Source organism: Nelusetta ayraudi, unplaced genomic scaffold (genome assembly GCF_046127955.1).
Source record: "Nelusetta ayraudi isolate G7.1 ecotype Tasmania unplaced genomic scaffold, CSIRO-AGI_Nayr_v1 ptg000197l, whole genome shotgun sequence".
NCBI lineage: Eukaryota > Metazoa > Chordata > Actinopteri > Tetraodontiformes > Monacanthidae > Nelusetta > Nelusetta ayraudi.
This window is the reverse complement of record NW_027466246.1, coordinates 33,977-56,699: the sequence shown is the minus strand read 5'-3', so window position 1 is coordinate 56,699 and position 22,723 is coordinate 33,977. Positions and strand designations below refer to the sequence as shown.

Genomic DNA, 22,723 nt, shown 5'->3' with positions numbered 1-22,723 from the left:
CTGTTGCAGAGAATGATAATAATGATACACAACAATAACCGTTCATGACATCACAAAGGGATTTTGTTTGGGACAGAAGGACAAAAAGAAGGTCAATTCACTCTTACTGTCGACTAATTCACAGGCTGTAGGAAGTGACTGGAGTACATTTTAACCATCAGGACATGTATGTATATATGTATGTCAGTGTGTGTGTGTGTGTGTGTGTGTGTCAGTGCAGGAAGCGACTGCTGTGTGGTGATGAGCCGTGAGCCCAGGGTGGCGCGGAAATGAGCAAATCCCTTGCGCACGCGTGCACACACACATGCAAGTGAGGGGATTTAAAAAAAAAAAAAAAATCCCTCTCCGCTCACTTCCTAACCCCCCACCCCCCCCCCCCAAGACACATGGCGGCGTGACACCGGTGGTCATCCGTCTTGACGCTGGGCCATCTGCACGCCATGGAGGGTCTCTTAAGGGGAACCCACCCTCTCTCCACAGCGCCATCTGTGCTAATACTTGAGTAAAGGCACAGATACTCGTGTGAAAAAAAAACACTATGGTAAAAGTAAAAGTACTGATTCAACTCCTTGACTCAAGGAAAGGTAAGAAAGGAGCGCTTCTGAAATGCACTCAAGTAAAAGTCACATGAAACAATATATTGGCTGACAATTTCTGTTAAAAAAATAATTTTTTAACAGCTTTGGTACTCTTAATAGTAGTAATATATAATATATTAGTTATGACCAGCGAGCCATTATTGGATGTCTCCACTTTCAATATCAATAGCCAATATTATTTCCTACATGTTGATTTTCTGTACTGTAAAATAATCTCCCTCTAAAATATCATCCACTTTTATATTTAAATTACACTTCAGGCAACAACTATATTATCATTACAACAATAATGATAATAAGTGAATCACTTTGAGCAGAAAAAAGCATGTTTTTCCACTGTGAGGAGTAGAAAGTACCGATATTTGTGTACAAATGTAGGGGTACAAAAAAAAAGTAGAGCGAGCTGAAAAATCTACTTTAGCACAGCAACGCATTTGTACTTTGTCACGTCCAAACTCTGCATTGATCAAATCCTGCCTCGCTCATTATCGCCGATCTGATATAAAAGTCTTTTTTTTATTTTTATTTTTTTTTACAAAGAAACAACAACAAACAAAAGCAGCACTATCTTTTAATCAGCTTCCATTGAGACACTATGAGCCTTCCTTCCTGCTGTGCAAACCACACATTCAAATTCCCTGCCTCATCCTCCTTTGGCTGGCAAATACTATCGCCATCGCTGGCCCCACCCCCGACTTCGCCCCGCCCCCGCTTCGCTCCCCCGGCGATGACCGCCGCCACCGTCGCACCTCCCAGTGGAGGTGGTGGTGGTGGTGGGGGGGGCTTATAAATCAGAGTCCCGGGATGATTGCGAGTGAAATACGCACATCAGGGCGAGAGACGGGTGGGGTGGGGTGGTTTAGGTGGGGTTGGTGGAGGGGGAAGGGGGTCTGACAACAAGCCTTCAGGCTGGAGCAGAAGGTCAAGAGGCAGAAGGGGACGTGGGGACGGAGGAATCAGGGAAGGAGGGCAATCAAGGCTCGACGGGGGAAGAGACCGCATGTTTATGTTCCTCGGCCTCGGGGGGGGGGGGGGGGGGGGGTAATTAATAAATAATTGCAATAAAATAATTGCGAGTCGTCTTGATTTGCAAAAAGAGAGAAAAAAAAAAAACGACAATGAAAAAAAAAACGCAGGAAGGTTGCCTGCAATTTCACTTCGCAAATCCCTCAGCGTGAAGGGAGGAAGATAATGAGTAAAAGGGTTTTTCTTCAACAGATGGGTCGAGGAGGAGGTGGGGGAGGTGGAGGGGGGGGTAGTGATAAGTGATGGGACGAGGCAGCGGCGGTGGCAGCAGCAGCATCAGTTGGGACAGTAGAAAAGGAAAGGATGCAAGTCCTTCCTCATCGCCACCTTTATTTCCTTCTTTATCCAACCTCGGAGCTGCCAGCCAGCCCCGTGGGGCAGGGGGGTGATGGAGGGCAGGGGGCGGGAGAAGGGAGGAAGGCGTGGTGGAGGGGGGAGGGAGGTGGAGCAGTAATCTGGGCACTGAGGATTAGGACGGCAGCCTGGTCAGGACAAATATCCCCCGTTGGTCTCAATCTGGCATGATAGCCATCAGCTGCCGTGGTGGGGGGTGGGGGGGTAGAGGGCGATTCCATCAGAGAGTGACGACCCTCCCCCACCCCGAGACCGTTCAATTACAGTGGGGTCCAGAGGACGGGTGCAGCCCTGAGATGACCAGCCAAGCAGAGGTCCTTTAAAGTGGCTGCTATCGATTCCCGGCGTCTGGCGGAAGTCTTGAAAAAAAAAAAAAAAAGACAAAGAAAAAAGTGGTGCTCAAAGAGGCGATGAAGACGGCCTAGTCGGACCGTCATGGAAAATAACCGGGGTGAAGGAAACAGGTGAGGCCTTCATCTGGAGAGGGTGACCTCAATCCACCAGGAGATCTTCCACCTGTCCTCCGCTTCTCCATCCAGGCGGACGCAGACGCAGACGCAGACGCCACTCCTCTTCTCATTTTCTTCCTCTCTTATCGTTACGGAGCAGAGCGGCGGGGTTTTACCACAACTGACAGATTTCCGGAGAGATTTTAAGCGGAGGAGGGGAGGAGGGGAGGCGGGGGAGGGCACAGGTGAGGTTCATCTCCTCGGTCTCTGCGATGCTAAAATGTTTCATTTTTTTTTTTGATGACTTGGAGAATTGCTCTCAGCTAATTGGAGTATGGGAGCCTGTTTTTGCTGATGGACGTCTCACTGAAACCCGTTTGTGTCTTCATACATTATTATTATTGCATCCTCAGCCTTCTGGGCCAAACTACGCAAATCATTCCCATCTCCACTCCCATCAACTGGGCTCATAAACATTAGCTTGGCTGCCGCAGTCGCGTCATCCAAGTAACGCCACTTAAATGCATATATTTGCGCACTGCAGTGCACACGCACACGCACACACACACACACACACACACAGTCTTTGAAGTGTCCCCGTGGGTGCAGCTCCTGCAGTGCTATTAATTGTTAGTCTTATCAGAGTGGCCCAGTCCTGCCGTGGGGGGGAGCTCAGTGGGAGGGTGAGCGGCCTCACATCAACTCTCTCAACCCCCCTCCCCGCCACCCCCAGGGTGTTGGGGGGGTTGGGGACCTCCCGGAGAGCAAGACGTGTGGCAGTCGCTGAGTGCACACGCACACACGCCGTGTCTCCGACTGTCTTTCCCGAGCGTCTTTGGCGAGCCAGCAGCCAACAGGGGCGGCTACAGAAAGCAACGCCGCGCCACACCATGAATGGTGACAACATCCAAAACTGGCAAATAAATAGACACATACTAGCAGAAGATACCTACAATAAAAAAGAAACATCTTCCCCCAAAATGTCATTGAAGGTTTTCAGTCATCGCTCATCCGAAAGGTCTTTCAGACGAGGACAAACATCTTCTAGATCACAAGAACAAGTCCACTTGCCCCAAGTTAACTGAACTTAACCCTTCGTCTTTATCTTCCTCCAAAAAAATCAACGGCGGGAACACTGAGACTTCCTCGGAGGCCTTGTCAGAACGCCAAAGGCGTGTTCCGCAGAACGGAAGGCACTTTGCGTTCGCTCATTAATCAATGAGCTGGCGGAGGGGAAGTGCGAGCGAGGAGCAGCAGCAGCAGCAGCAGCCGTCTCCGGGCTGTTTACGAGAGGTGCCGTCGTCAGCGGAGTCAGATAAGAGGGCGTGGCGAGGCGACGGAGGAGATACCCGTGCAACACGCCTCTACCGCCCAAGACCATCCCCGCTCGGACTGAAGAGTGTTGGGTGCAACCGTTTGGGATGATGAGGAACCACTTCCTTCCTTCCTTCCTTCCTTCCATCCAACTATCCTACCTTCCTTCCCTCCTTCCTTCCTTCCTTGTCGCAAGTTCAATCAAAGGCCAGAAGCGACGGCAGACACTCTGGGTTGAACACCTAAAGCCAACAAATTGAGACGAGGCCTTGGATCGATTGCAAGCTGGCAACACCAGCGAGGTGGGGGGGGAATCATTGAACAGTCGTGAATAGCCGACCGTTCTTGCTTCCTGTTTAACAGACTCGCAGGTGAAAAATAAACAAATGAAGAAAGGGGGGGGGGGGAAATCAATAGATGCAAGTCAATAGCGCCTCCTCTTGGTCAAATGTCTTTCACGTTACCACCGCGCATGTTGACAATTTTCCTCGCGAAATCGATAGCGAAGAGGCTGATTGCAATTTTCGACCAAATATTTTCTGCCTTTGTTGCTTCTTTTGTGTCCGTCCAATTCATTTCCCCCTTTAATGCGCTGCAAACAATAGAGTCGCCGCCCCAATGCAAGGAAACAGACTTACACCAATACATCACACTGTCGCGTTGCAAGGATTCCTTCAAAAGGCTGCTCTGCTCAATGAGAGGTTGAAAAAAAAAAAGATGGATGGGGTGAAGTCCACATGACCGATACACAGCTAGATCCAAGCACACCACTTGGGAAAAAGGGATAATGAGTGGAAAAACAGATATTTCTAAATGCTGACACCTTGTTCAGACTCACCAGGTAGCAGCTAACAGGACAACTATCGGCCAATACTCACAAACTGCAGACCCAGTTTCCAAAGTTCCCTGTAGTTTTGTGTGGAAATTCCAATTGGTACTTAGCGACGTCTTCATTTGCCCATAATATGATGAGCCTTTGTCTTGTGTGTGGAGAAGGGATGATCTCCAGGTATTAGCATCTCGGACAAACAGCAGTTTTTAAATCTGATTAGAAGGTGCGCGAGGCAAACTCCAAGGGGCTACGGACGCCCCTTTTGTTCTCATGTACTGTACACCTGCAAGACCACCACTGGAGCGTGGGCGTTTTCTTGGAGGTCATCCTCAGCCATCTAACAATGTCGTTCGATATTCAAATAAATAAAAACCCGATGTTAAAACTGCATTTTTTATGTGAAATTTCAATACTTAAATTTATATGAAGTGTCTTTACCAGTAACATGCTGCTAATTTCAGCCGACTTCCCAAGATCTCACGATGCTTTGCAGCAGCACGCATAGCATCATGGGATACATAAGTACCCGAAGGATAGTAGCGGTGCATCCTTGGAATCGGCTAAAACGAGGGCACATTCCGAGGACGCATTTTGAGCATTCTAAGGACCCTTGGGAATTGGGACAAGCCTTCGCACAGTGCTACGACGCAACTTCCTTTCAAAATGCGTACTTCAAGGATGCAGACCCTGAATTGAGAAACAGCATTAGTGTGTTTGCGCAAGAGACTGCAGCCATGCCCGAAACGAGAGTACGCACACAATGAAGTCTAGCATCTGGGATCAGAAATGAAGCCCCTCCCCCACTCCTACCTTCCAGCCCATTTCATTCATTCATTCATCTTCCATACCCGCTTCTTCCCGAGCTCAGGACCAGCCCATTTCTTGCACCGTAAAACCTCCGAATTGGACCCGACGATTCAAACGGACCATTTTATGGCTTCTCGTTGAAAAGGAGTACTTTCTCTGCCTTGAAATATTGGCCTGACAAAATTGGGTTTTGTCATCTGGTTAGGGAGGAAAAAAAGACTTCATCAGCAGACGGATAAAACCCCTGCATAGAAAACTTTGGCGGAGTATTATGGTCTTTACACACCAGGAAATAGACTAACCAACGTGGATAACCGATGCGAAAATGTGAATTATTTGCGGCAAATTTTTCCCGTACACACCAAGCGCTACGCGAATATGCATATAAAATTCGCTAAGCAAACAAAGTTTGGGACTCCTCTTTCGCGACGGAGAAACAATTGAGTCGACTACATCCTCAAGTGACGATGTCCTGGTGATGGTCAAATTAAAAAAAGAATAAGAGAAAGAATAGAAGTCCTTGGGTTCACCTAATATTGTTCTTGAGCGAGGCGTTGTAGCCGCTAAATTAAAGTAATGACTTTTGTATGCCCAGTACCTTAGTGTATAGTTGACATGTGTATTCTGCTTATTGTACTGCTAAAAATGTTCATTATTATTATGGTTTTCCTGTCTTGAGAGGGCGTGATGTGTGCGTCAGGTGGATACACTGTATAGGTCAGGTGATTACATGGTGGCGCAGGTGGAAGATATAAATGTTTGGTTAAGAAATGGCGGTTACAAACTGTTTCTTGGCCACATTAAGTTTACCACATTTAAGTTCCTGTTGCCAAAAAATATTTTAGCATTTTCCTTTGGATGTGTTTAGAACAAAAGATGTGATTTTTTTTTTTTTTTTTTAAAGTGTGGCGACCGAGAAGTTTTGTTTTACGTGCGTAAAGCCAGTACTTTAGAATGTCCGATAATGTCCAAAAAGATAATTATTTGCCTTGAAAATTCACTCCCATGTGCAAGGACCTTCATACTAAAAAGTGTTTCACAGAAATGAGGTTAGTGCAGCAGGGCAATTCCTATTCAACACTGCCTGGGTGCGTTGTGGGCACAAATAATGTTCAAATGTAATCACAGGTTGAAAATTGGCGACTGTACAAACAAAAAAATAATAATTCAAAACCAGGAAATAACTGGGACGTAGTCGGATAAAAAAAACACTGCATCTGCTCCTTGTATGTTTAGGAGCCTGATGTTGGTCCGTTTCTTAATTCAGGTCAGGCTCACAAGAGGCTGAATGGAGCAGAACCAGGCGTCGTTCAAAATGGTTAATGTTTCATCAAGACAAAGTGGATTCAATAACCGGGTTCAGTCCTGGGCAAACACTGAACTGAGCTAATGGCTGATCAGAGCAGCGGCTAAAGAGCAAACAGGCAGGATAGCACCACCTTCTCACAGGTGAAGGTGACTCTGGGGTTTTCCCCTCAGCGAGAGAACACACTACCACCTCAGACACAAGGGGATATGCGAAACAATAGGAACGCGCACGCGATCACACACAGTGCACCACAGATGTGCGTCGCTCCTGACGACGGCACAAAGGCGGGAAGTCGGCCTCTTATCGCACAAAGGAAACAGGATCCAGAAATAGCAGGGCGGCAGGCCAAAAGACCCGTCCCTTCTCTGACGCAAATCAAAAAAAAATATATAATATATATATATATATAGAAATATATATATATATATTATATATTCCCTCTTCTCGCATTTTTCGCCCGCCCACGCGCGCACTCCAACATGGCATTTTGAAACAAGGGTTCCAATTTCACACTCGAACTGCGAGACATTTTGACATCGGCAACTGAACTGAAAAAGTTGTCAGCATTTTCTTTCTTTTCTTGCTTTCTCTGTGGAGCTGCTCTGATGCGTGACTTTCAATCAGAGGGCCGTGCGGCACGGCGGCGGTATGGATGAGACAGCATTGCAGCAGGGGAGGGGTGCGATGGGGGAAATCACTCTGCTAGAAAATGGCAAAATGGAGTGAAAGGAAGAGTGTGTTGGGAGAAAAAAAAAAGTGTGTGTGGGGGGGGGGGGGGGGGGGGATTGGGGGGGGGGTAGGAGGCTGCACAATGCAGGGGGTAATTGAAGTCTTTGGTACCAAGGCTGCTAGGAAATGATTTGATTCAGGATCCGAATCTTTGACCATCTTGACTCCTTTTAGGTTGTATTGCTGGTAAAGAGCATCAAGTCATTCATTTAGCAGCCCCGTAGACTGATTCAACTGGGGAAAGGGAAGCGCCAGCACAACACCATGACATCATTCCTGCAAGCGGAACAGAGGAACCGTGGAAAAAAAAAAAAAAACCCAAAAAAACACCACAGGCTTATTTATAGGCGGCACCTCGAAAAGGAGGAGAGAAGGACAGGTTCCATCTGAAGGAAACCAGTTGGCGGCTTCCACAATTGTGACTCTGCAATTTTTGCGAGGGGTCTTTGATTGGGGGAGGGAAGGGGTATTTCTCCACTTTCGCCCAATTAACAGGCAGGCTGGAGGAAAGCTGAGACGCTTCATACGAGAAGCACGGTAGGCAGGAGAGTAGAGAGTTCCGTTCTACTGCGGTTCCACAGAATCCGAGCAGGTACTGTATAAATCCTGAGGGGAATTTGTGCACAACATTCAATTGCAAATGCCACTCGCCCGCCGAGTATCTGGTCTGAGAACACGCTGTCAATGACGACCTTCTTTTCCCGATAGTTTGGCTTCACTTTAGTTTTTAATCCCCGGATCTGAGATGACGTCGCTGCCAGCAGTGGGCAGCACTGAGGCGGACCCGGGAGGACGTTCATTAAAATTCATTTATGAAAGCCAGCCCGTTTAATTCAAGGAGAACTTGCATGTCTGCACTTAATTAACTCGCCGTCTGAGGGCAGAGCCTTAGTTCCGACGTGCACGTCTCCTGGACACCGAATCAAAATTAAAAGGAGTGGTGGTGTGGCTGGGGGTGGGCGGGCTGAGTAATACTGACACACTGAAATATACTTGATATATGAAAGAGGAAGACTTTTAAGGGAATGTGTCACTCATGATAAAAAAAAAAAAAAAGACCCGCAAGTCTTTTGGTTGATTATTCAAACAAAAATGAGCGTTTTTGAGAACGCGTGAATGAAACCTGACGTGTTCTTCGCCGCGACCCCTCCACACGTCTCTCCCAGCCACTTCACACCGGCCGTGATGCACTTCATCCAGGATAAATGTCAAACCTTGCTCTCGGGTTTCGGCCCAGCCCTCTCGCCCACTTCCTCTCCAGCGTCTGGGAGGTTCAGCAGTGAGGCCGGCGGGTTTCTTACGAGATTCCGCTTGCCAAAAAGACTTCGACGTGGACTGCCTGCCGACCCGGAGGCACTGTGGAGTCCGTGAGTGCATTCCCACTCAACAAATGGAATACAGAAACTGAAATGATTGTGATTTAACATCCGACCACTCTGGCAGAGTCACGTGGGGGCCAAGATCCATGATTAAAAATTGATTGCATTGGCTTCGGTCAGATTATAGGTGACAAGGTCGTATCTCAGCTGGGCTGGAAGGTCAGTCGGTCGAACACACACACACACACAAACACAAACACACACACACACACACACACACACACACACACACACACACACACACACACACACACACACACACACACACACACACACACACACACACACACACACACAAAAGAATGGGGTCGGCTGAAAAATCACAACACTCTGGAGACTTCTGGTGAGGTGTGCGAGCACTGCGAGTGCACATTCCTCGCTGATAAAGTGAAATCTGCAAGCTGCGAAGGCGGAGGTGGTGAAGGAGGAGGAGGAGTCAGGCAGGTCAGGACGACTCATTCCTCCACTTATTACTTCGATTCTTTCACCAGCAGCTGCTTGCTCAGCAGCAGCCAAATGAGCGGCGCATCTCCGGCAGTGCACCGCAGATATTTACAGGTGAAAATAGCAGTCTGACGGTGACAAACGGCGCCGCCCGGCCGGGGGATCATCGCTAACACGAGGCAGTCAGGGCGTGGGGGGGGGGGGGGGGGGGGGACGAGGCCCGCTGCACTGCGCTCCCTGAAGACTTGCAGGCAATAAAGCCTCCGGGCTTCGTTTGGTTCCGAGCGCGTTCAAACAAAGTTGCTTTTCGAAATCGGCCAAATTGGAAAGTTGTAACATTCAGTGTGATGGGGGGGTATAAACATTTCGCCTCGGCATAAAAGCGATTTAGCACCACACGCAGTTTTAGGGCCTCAGTTGCAGGAACTGCCCGCAAGGGGAACCGAGGAACCGCAGACTATTAGCGGGTGATTATTTGTTTGCATTCCCATAGCCAAGAGTCACTCGTGGTAACTAGAAAAGGATGTAAAACATTAAACGGTTAGCACAAAGGGGGCAGTATAACTACAAGGGCATTGCAATGCATAAATCCTCCACATAAGAAACAAGGGGCAGCGGCTGTGTTTGGGGAGCCAAGCAGACCTTTGAAAACCATTTCCGTTCTAGTCCATTCCTCAAACTGCTGAACAGCTCCCGCAGTGGAAATGCAACTTTTGTCAGTGCAAGGATACTTTAAGGTTAAACCCTTGCTGGCAAGCAGCCTTGCTCCCAAAAATATGTCAGCGCAGTCAAAATCAGAACGCTCTCATTCAGGCCTACCGGCAAGGCAAACACCGTTTCTCTGGCGACCAGATAATTGTTGGATCACATCCAGCCTGACATCCTTGTCTGCAAGAGGCCCGGTTCCATCACACAAAGCAGGCCTTTCAGCCGATCCCAATCGGCCCACCTCCGAAATCAGCACCGCTAGATTCCGAACATGCCTCATGAAAAGGAGGGATGCCGCCTTTCAAGTGAAGGTGTAGAAGACCCTTCCACACCCTCAAAAAAGACCAAACAAACGAACCAGATGCAGTCATTTAATTATCTTAATATCCAAACAATGCCCTACCTGTGGAACTCCTGCATGGAATGTCATTAGACTGGACAGAGTGAAAAACTAGGAGACACGCAGAAGCTCTAAAAGACAAAAGTGCAAATCAGGGACCATGACAACAGAGACAACAGCATGTAAAGGTCAGGAATTCTTTTCTCCAGAGCAGACAGAGAGGAATACAGGGGGCACATTCATTGGGAGAACCACGGTGTCACTGCTGCTGCTACCACTGTTGACACAAACAAGGCAGACAATGCGCTACTGGAGTTGGGAATGTTCACAGGCAGCGGAGGTGCACAAAAACCAGGCGTGCCGAGGACAAACATGATCCGTGTCTCATTATTAGAAGGTAATTCAAGCGAGGCACAAAGTAATATCTAGGAAACTGAAGAAGTAGGAGGGGTGCGACAGCGAACACCAGAGGTTTGTGCCTTTTCTTCGGTTTGCATCTTCTCGTGACAAAAACAACAGTAAGAGGATTTGCACCTGAAAGTGTATGACACCTAAACTAAAATGTCTATCCTTTTATTGGTTAAGACAAGAAATAAAATAAACCGATATAGACAGAACAAGATTACGTTTGGGATACAAAAAAAAGTGGTTTCGCAACATAACACCGCAATGCCAAACACCATTGTTTTTTAATCTCTGAGGATAAAGAAAACTTCTGTCGAACCAAGTTGGCAAACCACCAAACCCTGGGATTGGGAAAACTGAATAATTCACTGACGTTTGCTTCAGCTGACCTGAATACAGCTCAGTCACAAGGCTCCAACACACTGATTATGAGGTTGCTTTTGTGTAGGCGCTGTAAAGAATAAGGGGGAAGAAAAAAAAAACAACAGTTGAGAGGCAGGGTAGGGCCAAGCAGGCTACGCTAACAAGTAAACTAAGAAAACCGACCGACAGCGGGGGAGCGCGGCGTGGGTTTCTCCTTCAAGAGATTTCCAACTGCAGCATGAGCAGTGATGGTGGTGCCAGAGAGAGAAGCTGGCAGCGCCAACAAGCATAATGGCATTAAAGCCGCTAATAAGGGAAAAGGGCCGGTCGGCCTCAGGCTGAAAGACTGCAGTGTGCACGCAAGCACACTGCCTGCGCCCGTCCAACAGCCATTTCCCCGGCGTTTAGAAACACACAAAGGCTGGCATCCAACTCCCACGCTCCAAGGCGCGGGCCCATCAGGAAGAGCTGGATCTGTTTTAGGTGTGTGCTATAAACAAGCCCTGACAAGATTAAAATAAACTCACAGTGTCTGTAATCAGATTTGATGTGGTTCCTGACGCTTCTTCCTCCTCTGCGTTTCGCCAGTCGCGCCTTTGATGCCCCCCAGACTCCAAAAAAGTGGACTCGCCTTAAGTACACTCAGCGATGGATTACAAACAAAGCCAACGGTTTGCTTGATGAGATGCCGGGCTATTATTCGTTCCACATGATTACAGGCCAGGTGGATGAAACGGTGAAGGTCGACCATGTTAGAAACACTCTCCTTTTATTCCGAGAGGAAAGACGGGGGTACAAAATGCAAAATCAAGATAGACTTTCAGCTGCTCCTGCGCCACAATGTCCAAACCCAGCTGATGTGGCCACCGGTGGTTGAAGGATACACAATGTTTCAGTGATAGAGCTGCGGTAAGACCAGTTGCAGTTGGCAAGAACAGAGAGAACCGCCAACGAGCGTATCTGCCTCACTCTTTTTTTTTGGGGGGGGGGGGGGGCAAATTGACGTATTGGCCAAACTTCTCCTTTCTTTGAAGTTTTTTTTTTTTTACCTTTCTTTTCTGAAAACTGAAAATTTTGAGTTCGGCAGATATGCTCCTAAACTAATGAAACCACTCAAAGCAGAGTGAAATCCCCATGATGCATGGCTTATTTCCCCACCCACCAAGTGCAAAAATACTGCATGACTTGCACAGGGAGAGGAACTGATGTCAGACAAAACCTTCCCTGTGCTTTTAACAAATCTGCATTTGTTCAATTTGGGAAAGAAGAAGAAGAAAAAATCCCACATATGATGAGAGTAGATTACAAAAAAGAGAGAGAGGGACCAAGGATGTGGATCTGATATAGCACAATATTAAGAGTCTCTATAAGAGTGTCGCTTATATACCACCGCGGTTGTATTGCCCTGAACAGCAGTGTGCCGGTAAGACGGAGGCAGAGCAGCAGCAATAAGCAAAAAGCACCCCTGTTGGCTCCCAGTTTCCCCGACCTTTGATAAATGCTGCAGTGCACCGCCGCCATCTTACTTCTCCGTTCTCCTCTCCTCCGCCACATTCTGACACAACGCCGAGGCAAGGCGCGCGGAACGTTCGCTTCAGCCCTTGGGTTTGCGCCGCCACGCCAGCACCTTCAGGGCGAGGTGTTCTGATGAAGAAAAATATACCGTACGACCGAAAATGGCGTCACGTCCCCATTAGGAGCGAACAAGGTGCACTATTGTCTTTTATTTGTTACCACCCCCAAACACGCCCACCTCCCTTTAACAAAAAAAAAACAGAAAAAAAGAATCGCCCCCGGTGTTACGAAAAATGAAAAACTGCTCGATGGAGCCTTTTATTGATTGATTGATTCACCATAAAACGGAGCTGGACGGCAGTGGATTGGGCAACGAGGCGGGTTGATAGGCGTGTTGTGGTCAGCATCGTTCTTTACCTTTACCGCAGTATGACTGGGGACTAAATCATTTGTTGACAAACCCGACTCGGCTCGGCACGCTTTGCGAGACTGAACACAAGTGCTAGTTTTCTTCTTCTTCTTCTTTTACAAAGAAGACAAACCAAGACGAAGGAGCTCGAGTGAAGCTAGCAGTCTGCGGTGTCACGCTCATTTATTTCACCGTTGCCTTGGTTATTTTTAACAAAGTTACCACCGCCTGGGAAAAGAGGACTTCAACGGGAGGCAATGCACCGCCAGCCGTCGAAATATTCATGTTACACGGTTATGAAGACTAAACGCACCCTTTAAAAACATGCATTTCATCGACACAAACACACAGGCGTGATTGACGCCTTCTCTTGACGTTTAAGCGATGTTCTTGTTTATTTATGTTTGGTCTGTGATTTATAAATATCCAGGCGGCCCCAACCAAGGTTAAGGCTGCTGGGTTTTTAAAGAAGCATTTCCGGTTAGGACTCCCCAACATAAAACACCAGGCGAGATAGTTGCCCCTTCAGAAGAAAACCTTGTCAGTTGCTGCGAGGGAAAATAAAACGACGTATCCATAAAATGCATAATAGGCTTTACTTTTCCAATTCTGGGGGACGTGCCTCTGTCCTTTGAGGGGGTCGAACACGTACCAGCCTTTAGCGCCGTGCAAAGCGGCTTCCGGCGGCGCTAACTTAGGCTAGCTTGGCGCAGGACGACAACGACAATATGGTGAGGAGAGAGAGAGAGAAAGAGGGCAACATTCTTACACAAAAACGGCTAATAATCCTACCTCTGCGGCCAGAGCCGAAGCCAGCACAGCCAGCAGGAGTAGAGCCACTCGGTCCCCCATGGCGGCGGTGTTTCTCTGAGCGGTTCGAGGGGTTTGTTGTGCGTCAGATGCGCCGCTGACTGGTCTGCTCTGCGCCGGTGACTCCCGTTGTCTGTCTGATGGTGGTGGTGGTGCTGAGCGATATCGAGGCTGCACAGCTGCTCAGCGCCCGGTCACCTGACCACAGCGTGTGTGATTAACGGGCGCGAGCGCGCGCGGAACACGCACGCGCAGACACGCACGCCCGTCACTATTCTCGTGAAGGCGTACATACTTTTCGTTTCCATTCCTTTGTACCAGCCCCAAAATAAATAAATAAAACAATTCGACCGTTTTTAATTAACCTCACATTAAAAATGAAACACTGCACACGTCACAGTTGTGCAGGTGCACCCACGCAAAGAGGACAGTTTAATGTCCCAGGTTGTATCTATTGTTAAATGGTTATTTCAAAAATATCCTTCGATATTTAGGGGGGAAATCAAAGTCACACGTTATTTTTCAACAAGAAGTGAAAGTGAACCCAAGTACCTGACAGTCAAATCTCTTCTGTTATCCATCCAGTCATATATAATTAAAAATGTTCCAAGTAAAATCAAATCAGCTCTTAATTACAAACTTTAATCACCCTTCAGTTACAGTTCACATGAGGAATGCTTCACACTTTACAGACATTACAAAAAAAACTTTTACAGATCAAAAGAAAGCTCCACAATTCAGTTGTCACATTATTTCAAGTATGGCAATAATTATTACAAACATTACCCCCAAACACCAGCCCCTTCCATGCAATTAAAGTCATCTTTATTGTTAATAATAATTCAAGTTTTCAGTTTGACAGCTTCAGTCAGACCTCAAGAGTTAAAATTAAAATTCACGTTACGCACCATGTACCATCTCAGGTGCAGACTGAACTTAATCAAGTTAACTTACAGGTAAAAAATAGAGGGTAAACTGCCAGAAAGAACGGAGTCAACGTTGTCTTCTCCCTCCTCCAGCCATGTGAGGTCTCCTCACCCAGCCCATCAAAGCACCGTGGCACCTTTGATGTGCACAGCTGGATGAGGATAAGGGTTGCCGTCTGTTCAGGTTAAAGCAAAGTACCCGCTGGCTTCTAACTAAGTCATTCTGGACGGGCACTCTGGCTGGGCTCTCTTGCCTCACACCAGGTTAAATAGTCATAATTTCCCCTCCTGTTCAGTCACCACCCTCAAACTACAGGGATCCTGACGCCCTGCATGTGCAAATCGAGGTGTGCGCACCCCCTCTGCCCCCATTTCCCAGACGTGTTATTGCACACCGTTGGCATGGCAGCCGCCTCTGGGTGTGGAAAACCTGCCCGCCGCGACAGGTCAGAGGCTTGACGGTGGATGATGCGTGCCGCAGGGATTCACTTAGGAGGAGTGCCGGGGTAAGGAGGAGGCGGGGAGTAATTGGCCGGTGAGGCCTGAGCGGGGGTGTAGGGCGGTGGTCGCAGTGAGGGGGTGTACATCTCATAGTCGAGGGTGTATGGAGGAGGAGGACCTGAAGGCAGAGAGGAACAAACAAGAAAGGACAAGTTAAGCAGGAGGGTTTAAAAAAAAACAACAACAAAAAACCCTAGTAACTAAAATTCTCAACTTGGGCTTCATATGGCTACACCACCATCTAGTGGTTGAATGGCAGAATTGCAACCTGTAGAGCAAAGGGCTCAGTTTAGTTGCCCGTTGAATTCATCGCCTCACTTTGTAGTCCAGGGATGGGTAAACTTTTTGACTGGTGGGGACGCAACGGGTTCTAAAATGTGACAGAGGGGGGTAGCGGAGCAGCAGCAGATGGATGAGTGTTTTGGTGAGCCACCTCATAGGAGGAATAAATATATCATGGGATATGTAGAAAACATGTTGCTTTAATGTCAATAGAAAAAAACAAACAACAAAATCAGTGTCTTTGAAGCCCTATGGTATTTAACTCTTTATTGAAATGACTACAGCTATTTTATGACTGACTGACTATTAATTTTATTTCTTCAAGTTCAGCAGGCCGGATTAAGAAAGCTTAACGGGCCACATATGGCCCCTGGGCTGTAGTTTGCCCATGCCTGCTCTAGAGGGTGCAATTCCACACTCAGTTTAGTAGCCCCATCGTCGTTGAATCTATCGTTTCACTTTCAAGAATGCCCTGTTCAAATAAGAGTGCAAAAGACTGTTTCTCTAGACTGGAGGAGGATGCTATTTGCAAACTCCACACACAACAGCCAAGGAACCGCATTGCAACCCGCCAGCTACGAGGTGACGGCGCTCACCACTACACCACTGTGCCCACCTCCCAGGACCAGCAGCACGATAAAAGAAAAAGAAAGATTATATATGTATCTGGCGGTGAAAAAAACCTTTTCGTCGACCACAAAAGCAGCAGCTGCAGCCTCACAAGCTGGGGGGGAATATTGCATTATTCACACACACACACACACACACACACACAGCAACAGAGATGAAAGATGAGATGAGCGGCGTTCCGTTCCGCTGCGAACCCACAAGGGTTACATCAGCGGGGAAAAGAAAGTGCCATTTTCAACCTGATGATTATTAATAACAGTCAGCCTAACGAGTTAAGGGGGACATTTTATTGTGAGACGCCGATCGGGACTAGACGAGACGAGGGGACGACACTTCTTCACTCTTGGGGAACAAGGAGCAGAATAATTCACAACGCTCGCAGCTGAATAATGCACGTCTCTGCGTCGGGCGCCGACTCGATGCGCCGGTGGTGTCATGTTCATGAAACACGATCAGAGAGCCGAGCTGGGCGGTGCTGTGGTGTAGCAAGAAGGGCCAAATGAACATGAGAGAATACTTGTCCATGACCAATAAGACAGAGAGGCACAGTAGGTTATGCTAAATCATCTCCGTCCATCTTCTCTGTGTGTATGTGTGTGTGTTAACCTTTGGCCCACCTGGATATCCATGGGTTACAGTGTTGATGTAGGAAGTGTTGAAGACGCCGACGCGCGCGTCTCGCCCATTCTTCACGCACATGCACACGCAGAGGAACAGAGCAGCCACGGCGCCCATCAGGAAGACCACGCCGAAGACGATGCCAGAAATTGTGGTGCCCCTGGAACGAACAAACACACACACACAAAGTTAAGTAAGGTTAACCGGCACAAAATGCCATTAGGTTTACAATCACAAGAAAAGGATGCAAAGCTGTGCTCCTGACAACAGAAGAGCCCGGCAGGGCCGGTGCAGCTGTGTTGAATCAAAGGAGTCGCAGGTGTCAAAGGTCAGATGGGGCTCCTGGCACGTTGAAGGACAGCTGGTGTGAGAATTAGCCCTTTTTTATTTAAATGGAACCCAGCTGCCAGGATCACCTGGACAAATGCAATGTTTTGTTTTTTTTTTGTTTTTTTTAAAAGGTCCTGAAGACTTAATTTAGGGTCTTTTCTTCACTAATTCAATAGTTCAAATATGGTCAATAATTTAAATGAACAGTTGACCCACTGCTATTCTCTATTTATGGTAGGCTAAAGTGGAGACTGTGGTTTCTTTGTCAACTTGTGCTGCAGCATGGTCCCTGACAACGATAAGAAGCCAAAATCTGTTCTTAACATTGATTCTTTTCTGTGTAGCTATAGCCATAAAGTATTTATGTTTTTAAATGTATTTGAAACAATGGTCTTCTGAGAAGTGGGGCTTTCTCTGGGTTTTCATTATTTTGGAAAATGCTTGAAAAGTGTTTGAGACTCCCAAACTGTTCCTAAAGCGTAATGTGACCTCTTTAAACCCACTTTAGCCTTCCTTATAGAAGCCCTGTCCATGAATTGTCCTCAGTCGGGCCTGCTGGATAATTGTCCAAGCGCTTAGTGTGCTGGTTTCAAAACCATGAAGGCCCTTCACACTCTCTTGCATGGTCTTGATTTAGCGCGTTTAGTGCACGAGCGCGGACTTACGAGAGGACGTCGCCCACGTAGGCGTAGTAGGAGCAGCAGAAAGGCGGGGAAGCCTCGCAACAGTAGTCGATGCAGCCTATGCACTGGGCTCTGCTGGTACCTGGAACACGCACAAACACACGCTTTCATGTCATCTATTAACATAACAGCCATTAAAAGGGGGTGAAAATATTTATCTGGGTTCAAAAGCTTCCTGTGATGATACATGCCCTAAAATAAACTTTTAAGTCAGGTCTCTTGGGGTTGGGTTACTCTGCGGTTACTTGGGAAACTTTTGTTGAACCCCTCCCAAAACAAACAAATATACAGTACATATATATATACATGTGTGTGTGTCTATATAAATCTGCTGCCATCATACAAGCTTTCCCAAACTCGCCCCAAAGAACCGCCAGCCTCAACCTACACCACCTATTTATACCTTCAAGGGCCCATTTAAAGGCACGGCTGCTGTGAATTTATTACAGGTGCGGGGAAAGCCAGAGGAGACACCAGGACCTTCAGATTGACTGAGGAAAAGCAGGAAGAAGTCAACTCTGAGGGAAGAGGGTTCTCAGATGCTTTCTCACTCAAACTTCTCTGCGGTCCACCCCCCCAACCCCCCACTCCCAAAAGACAAACCAACGAAGACGTCCCCTCGCATTGCACTTTGTTCACAACAAAGACCGCATGGCAACGAGCAGCTGTTGCTAAGAGGTGGATAGAGAGTTTTGGAGGTCCCCCCTCCCCCACCGCCACCTCTCCCAAGTTAATGGCAAACCTGCTGGATTTGTTTTTCCATGTGCTGGTTGAGTGTGGCAGCCAATGAACTGAATCACAGTCTGCAGTCTGGTTCATTCATAGTTGGCTGTTGAGGTGCACAGACTCCCTCATTGAGCACAGTCCTTAACAGGCAGAGGTTAAGTTTGAGATCAAGCTATTATGAGTATTGTGTGACAAATGTTGGTGGTGGGTCGGGGGAAGGGAGGTGGTCAGCCACAGGGCAGCATACATCCCAACAGTGCAATACATTGAGACCAGTGAGTTGGTTATACACTGCAACGTACATCATCATCAGCATGCTAACTAAAACACCACAGGAAGAATATTTGCGCGTGACTGTAGCTCAGGAGGTAGAGCTGGACTGAAAGGTTGGCGGTTCAAATCCTGCTCCATCCCAGTCTGTTGTTGTGTCCTTGAGCAAGACACTTAACCCACACTGCCTCTTAAGAATGTGAGTGGATGTTAAGTGGTGGTCAGTCTGCCACAGGGTAGCTGTGGCTACACTTGTAGCTTACCACCATCAGTGTGAATGTGGTATGAATGAATAATGGATTCAATGTGAAGCGCTTTGGGTGCCTTGAAAAGCGCTACATAAATCCAATCCATTATTATTTATTATTATTATTATTATCATTATCATTATTATTATTATTATCATTATTATTATTATATGTGGCAAAAATATGTAAGAAAAAACATTTGCAGCCAAAAAAAGCTAAATTAAGGGATCTGCGGCACAAACGGTTGTCTTTGTTTGTGTCTTGTGTCCATACCGCACCGTTGCTCAGCCTAAGCCACACCCTTTCCAACTTTTTTTTCTTTTAACAATCCCTCAACACGCACTCAATGAGGGGATGCTGGAAGAAAGAGAGAAGAAAATGCTGCTACTGACGCGCCTGGTGGCGTATGTGTGAACAGTTGTAGGTAGAGAAGAGCAGAGATCCAATGATCTAATGCTTGGACTCAGTGCTACTTCCTGATGCTGAAAAAGGTAAATGTAACACATAAAAAGTAGGGGGGGGGGGGGGGGGGGGGCAGAACCCCTGCCCTTAGACACAGCAGGCGCCAGTTGAGGTCCCGCATGCAAACTCCTCTGACTGGGTGGTCCTCGGAAGGGTCCTGGCTCCTGTCTCTCCACACGCCTCGGGAGGACAAAAGGCACCATGTCCTTAAAAGCAGCCCCCACCCCTCCAACGACCCCCATCTCTCCAACGCATGCAGTGAGCGCAAAGTTCGCCATGGAAGTCAATGGAAAGCTCGGTCTACCCCCACCACCTCAAAATAAGACACTTTCAAAGAAACTAAAGTTTAACGGGTATTTGCAACTGTTTAAAACAAAAACAAAACAAACAAACAAACAAACAAACAAACAGCTCCAGCTGTGAGCTTCGGCTAAAGGGCCAAGCACGGACTGACTTGGTGTGAAAGCACAAGTGGAGACTCACCGGAGAACAAACAAAGCAGCAGCGAGCTCCGCAACAAGCTCCATCGCAGCGTCCGCGCCCCCATTCTCACCCTCCAGGTCTCCTCCTCCATCAACCCTGCCGGAGCTCCCTCAGTATCGCCCCTCGGAGAACAACTACAGAAAACAGGCGCTTCCTTCCTAGGCTTTCAATCGGTCACCTATTGGTCTGTCCCGGAAACATTCTTCTTCTTCTTCTTCTTGTTCTTCTTGTTTTTGTTGTTGTTTTGGGCGTTTTCAACTAAGACACGCACCAATCCAGATGGTTTGGGTGTTTTTGTTGCCTGTGAGCCCTCCACTCCGGATCAGGAACCAAACTCCGATGGTTCCTTCTCCACGTGTGTAAGCGTCTGTTTCCTGCGTCCTGTTCCCACACCTCAGGGAGCCCGTTGGGACCACCTCTCCTCCCCGAGCCATACCCACCGACCCCGTCCCCCCCATTTGCTCAAATTACCCTCTTGAGTTCGCGCAAGAGGGGAGAGAGTGAGAGTGAGTCAATCCCTATATGCCAGGAGAAGACTTCTGGTCAGAACTTTCAAAATAAGGCATTAAGTATCCGTTGTGTTAAGAATCTGAGGCATCTACTGGCAAGATAGCATAATGCCAACTGGTTGCCCAATTGTTCCTGCAGAAGGAGGACTCGACCCAAAGACTCTCAAAGAGCCAAAGACTCTCAGTAAACGGTTTTTATTTATTTATTTATTTATTTATTTTAGAAAACGTCTTTTGTACAATTCAAACTCATATTTTGATCAAAAGAAAGTCGGGGGACACTTAGGCAATGTTATAATTGAAGTCACAAGCTGTTTAACTTGCTTGCCAGAACAAGCAAAAAAAAAAAAAAAAAAAAGTCAAATCTAGTTGTTATTAAGGAAACAAATCAAAAAGGTTAACTGATCGTCCACATTTATGTATATTTTACTTTGAAAGGAAAACTGCTCATTTCCGGTTAGATTCATTACATTTTAGTGAATTTTCACGACCTCAGGCGGCAGGAATCAGAGGGCGTGGTAACCCGACACGTTGCGACAAAACACGCCGGTGAGACGGCAACTTCTTTGAAGTAATTCATATGTGTGAGATTCCTGATTAAGCTACAAAATTATCTTACAAAATAAAGTTTATGGTGACATTTACAGGAAGCAATAAAGTGGATTTCAACAAGATTAGTCACATTAAGAAACAGGGGTTTCCAGGTAACGACCTGGAAACGGGGGAACGTCGCTCTTGTTTAGTTCCATTTCCCCAAACTGCCGCAGTCTAGTACATGACTAAGGAATAATACTGTGGTTGGTGTCTGGATTCTCAACAGCAGACCACCATGCAGAACTGTGTTGCCACTGCTTTGAGGCCTATGTTGGATCAAAAAACAGCAACTTGTGCTAACCTGTTGAGACCTAGCGGCAGTCATAAAAGTCATAATTAAAGAGTTAAATTACAGCTCTGAAAAGGAACCAGTGAAGTTTTTGGACCTGTGAATCTCCAAAAATGGCAAATGCTCCAGTAATATATAATCATGCGCTGACAGAATAATTAAACCCTGAATACGGTTTCATGATTTTCAATCCTGAAATCGTGTTTTCATAAGGCCACCTAAAGCATTTCTTTCCTTTCACCATGTGGAAATTTGTGTGTCAACCTCTGCCTGTAACAGGAAAATCAACCCAATTTTTTTTTTTTTTTTTTTCAAGCAAGCTATTTGGACAAAGTGGACTTTGTGTCAAACAAGCGCTTGGCTTCCAGTTTGAAAGACCACATCAGATCTCATTTGAACCAACTTTTTAGTGGCAACCACGGTTGGCAAAAAGGATGAAGAGAATTGTGCCTGGGAAATGCCACCCACATTGAGCAGAGGAGACTCTTAATGCCTTCCAGATGCCTCTTGTTGCGCCTTGACGATGTGACCCCCGCTGAGACATGACAAAACAAGCAAGATGAGGCTTCATCTCATATTAGCGGCAACCTTTTTTCCTGAAGGATTGCCTTGTTTATTCTTCCTTGGTTGTTTAGGCCTACACATCCTGGCCACTCGTGATGCTATTAGGCTGTTTGTAGAGTTGGCCAATCTTCTCCTTAACCATTGCTAATTAGGGGATAATTATTTCCTTTGGTTCCGCGCAAGGCGCCATCATGGTGGGCGCTCATCTAGCTCAGCGTCCAACAGGAAGGTGCTGGCACACTGCAGTCGTTGCCAATACGGTGGTACGGATGTATTTGGTAGGACCCCAGCTGGGATCCAGATAGTTGGGGCCAACCTCAAAGAGCTTAAAACAAAGCGACCACAGAATTTGGGAAGGGAAACCGGAGGGGAGACCCAATTAAGGGATGAATCGTGGGGGGAAAAATGGATCTTTGCAAAGGTCACGTCAGCTGTTGGCAAGAGAAGACAGTCTAACTCCCCAACTGTGTTACAAACTGACCCACATCGTGGGACAAGACTTTTTTTTTTTCGGAGAGAGGAGAGGAAGGCTTCAACCATCTGTCTGGACTGTATAAGATCTGTCTGAATACAAAGGTGCCTCACAAGCCTGAGGCTAAAGCCATAATGTGGAGACACCAGAGCTAGAAGTGTCAATGAAACACTGGCATCTAGTGGGCAAACCATTTAACTTTGAAACAAGCTATGAAGTGAATTGGGTGACACCCTCCAGTAGGAACTCACTTGAGTTCTTCATTTGCTGAATGGGCTGGCAGCGAGGAGCTGAAATTATGTCATGTTTAGGGATAGAAATGGATTTTTTTTGTTGTTGTATCG

General features: G+C 47.1%; 2 protein-coding genes across 3 annotated transcripts in view; both read right to left on the bottom strand.

Annotated features, from left to right (window-relative positions):
• The window catches only part of appa (amyloid beta (A4) precursor protein a), a 36,121-nt gene extending 22,171 nt beyond the window's left edge, over positions 1 to 13,950 (bottom strand). For both annotated transcript variants that reach the window (XM_076015830.1, XM_076015831.1), the window contains exon 1: positions 13,775 to 13,950. In XM_076015830.1, coding sequence (XP_075871945.1) covers positions 13,775 to 13,834 — 60 coding nt within the window. In that variant the 5' untranslated portion in view covers positions 13,835 to 13,950. The remainder of the gene's footprint in view (positions 1 to 13,774) is intronic.
• A 561-nt stretch (positions 13,951 to 14,511) lies between these two features.
• cyyr1 (cysteine/tyrosine-rich 1) lies at positions 14,512 to 20,363 on the bottom strand. Its single transcript, XM_076015829.1, has 4 exons — positions 19,952 to 20,363; positions 17,745 to 17,844; positions 16,749 to 16,909; positions 14,512 to 15,337 (listed from the first exon to the last, which is right to left on the bottom strand). Exons 1-4 carry the CDS (start codon positions 20,040 to 20,042, stop codon positions 15,204 to 15,206), a joined length of 486 nt encoding a protein of 161 aa, XP_075871944.1. The 5' UTR covers positions 20,043 to 20,363; the 3' UTR covers positions 14,512 to 15,203.
• Positions 20,364 to 22,723: the final 2,360 nt, after the last annotated feature.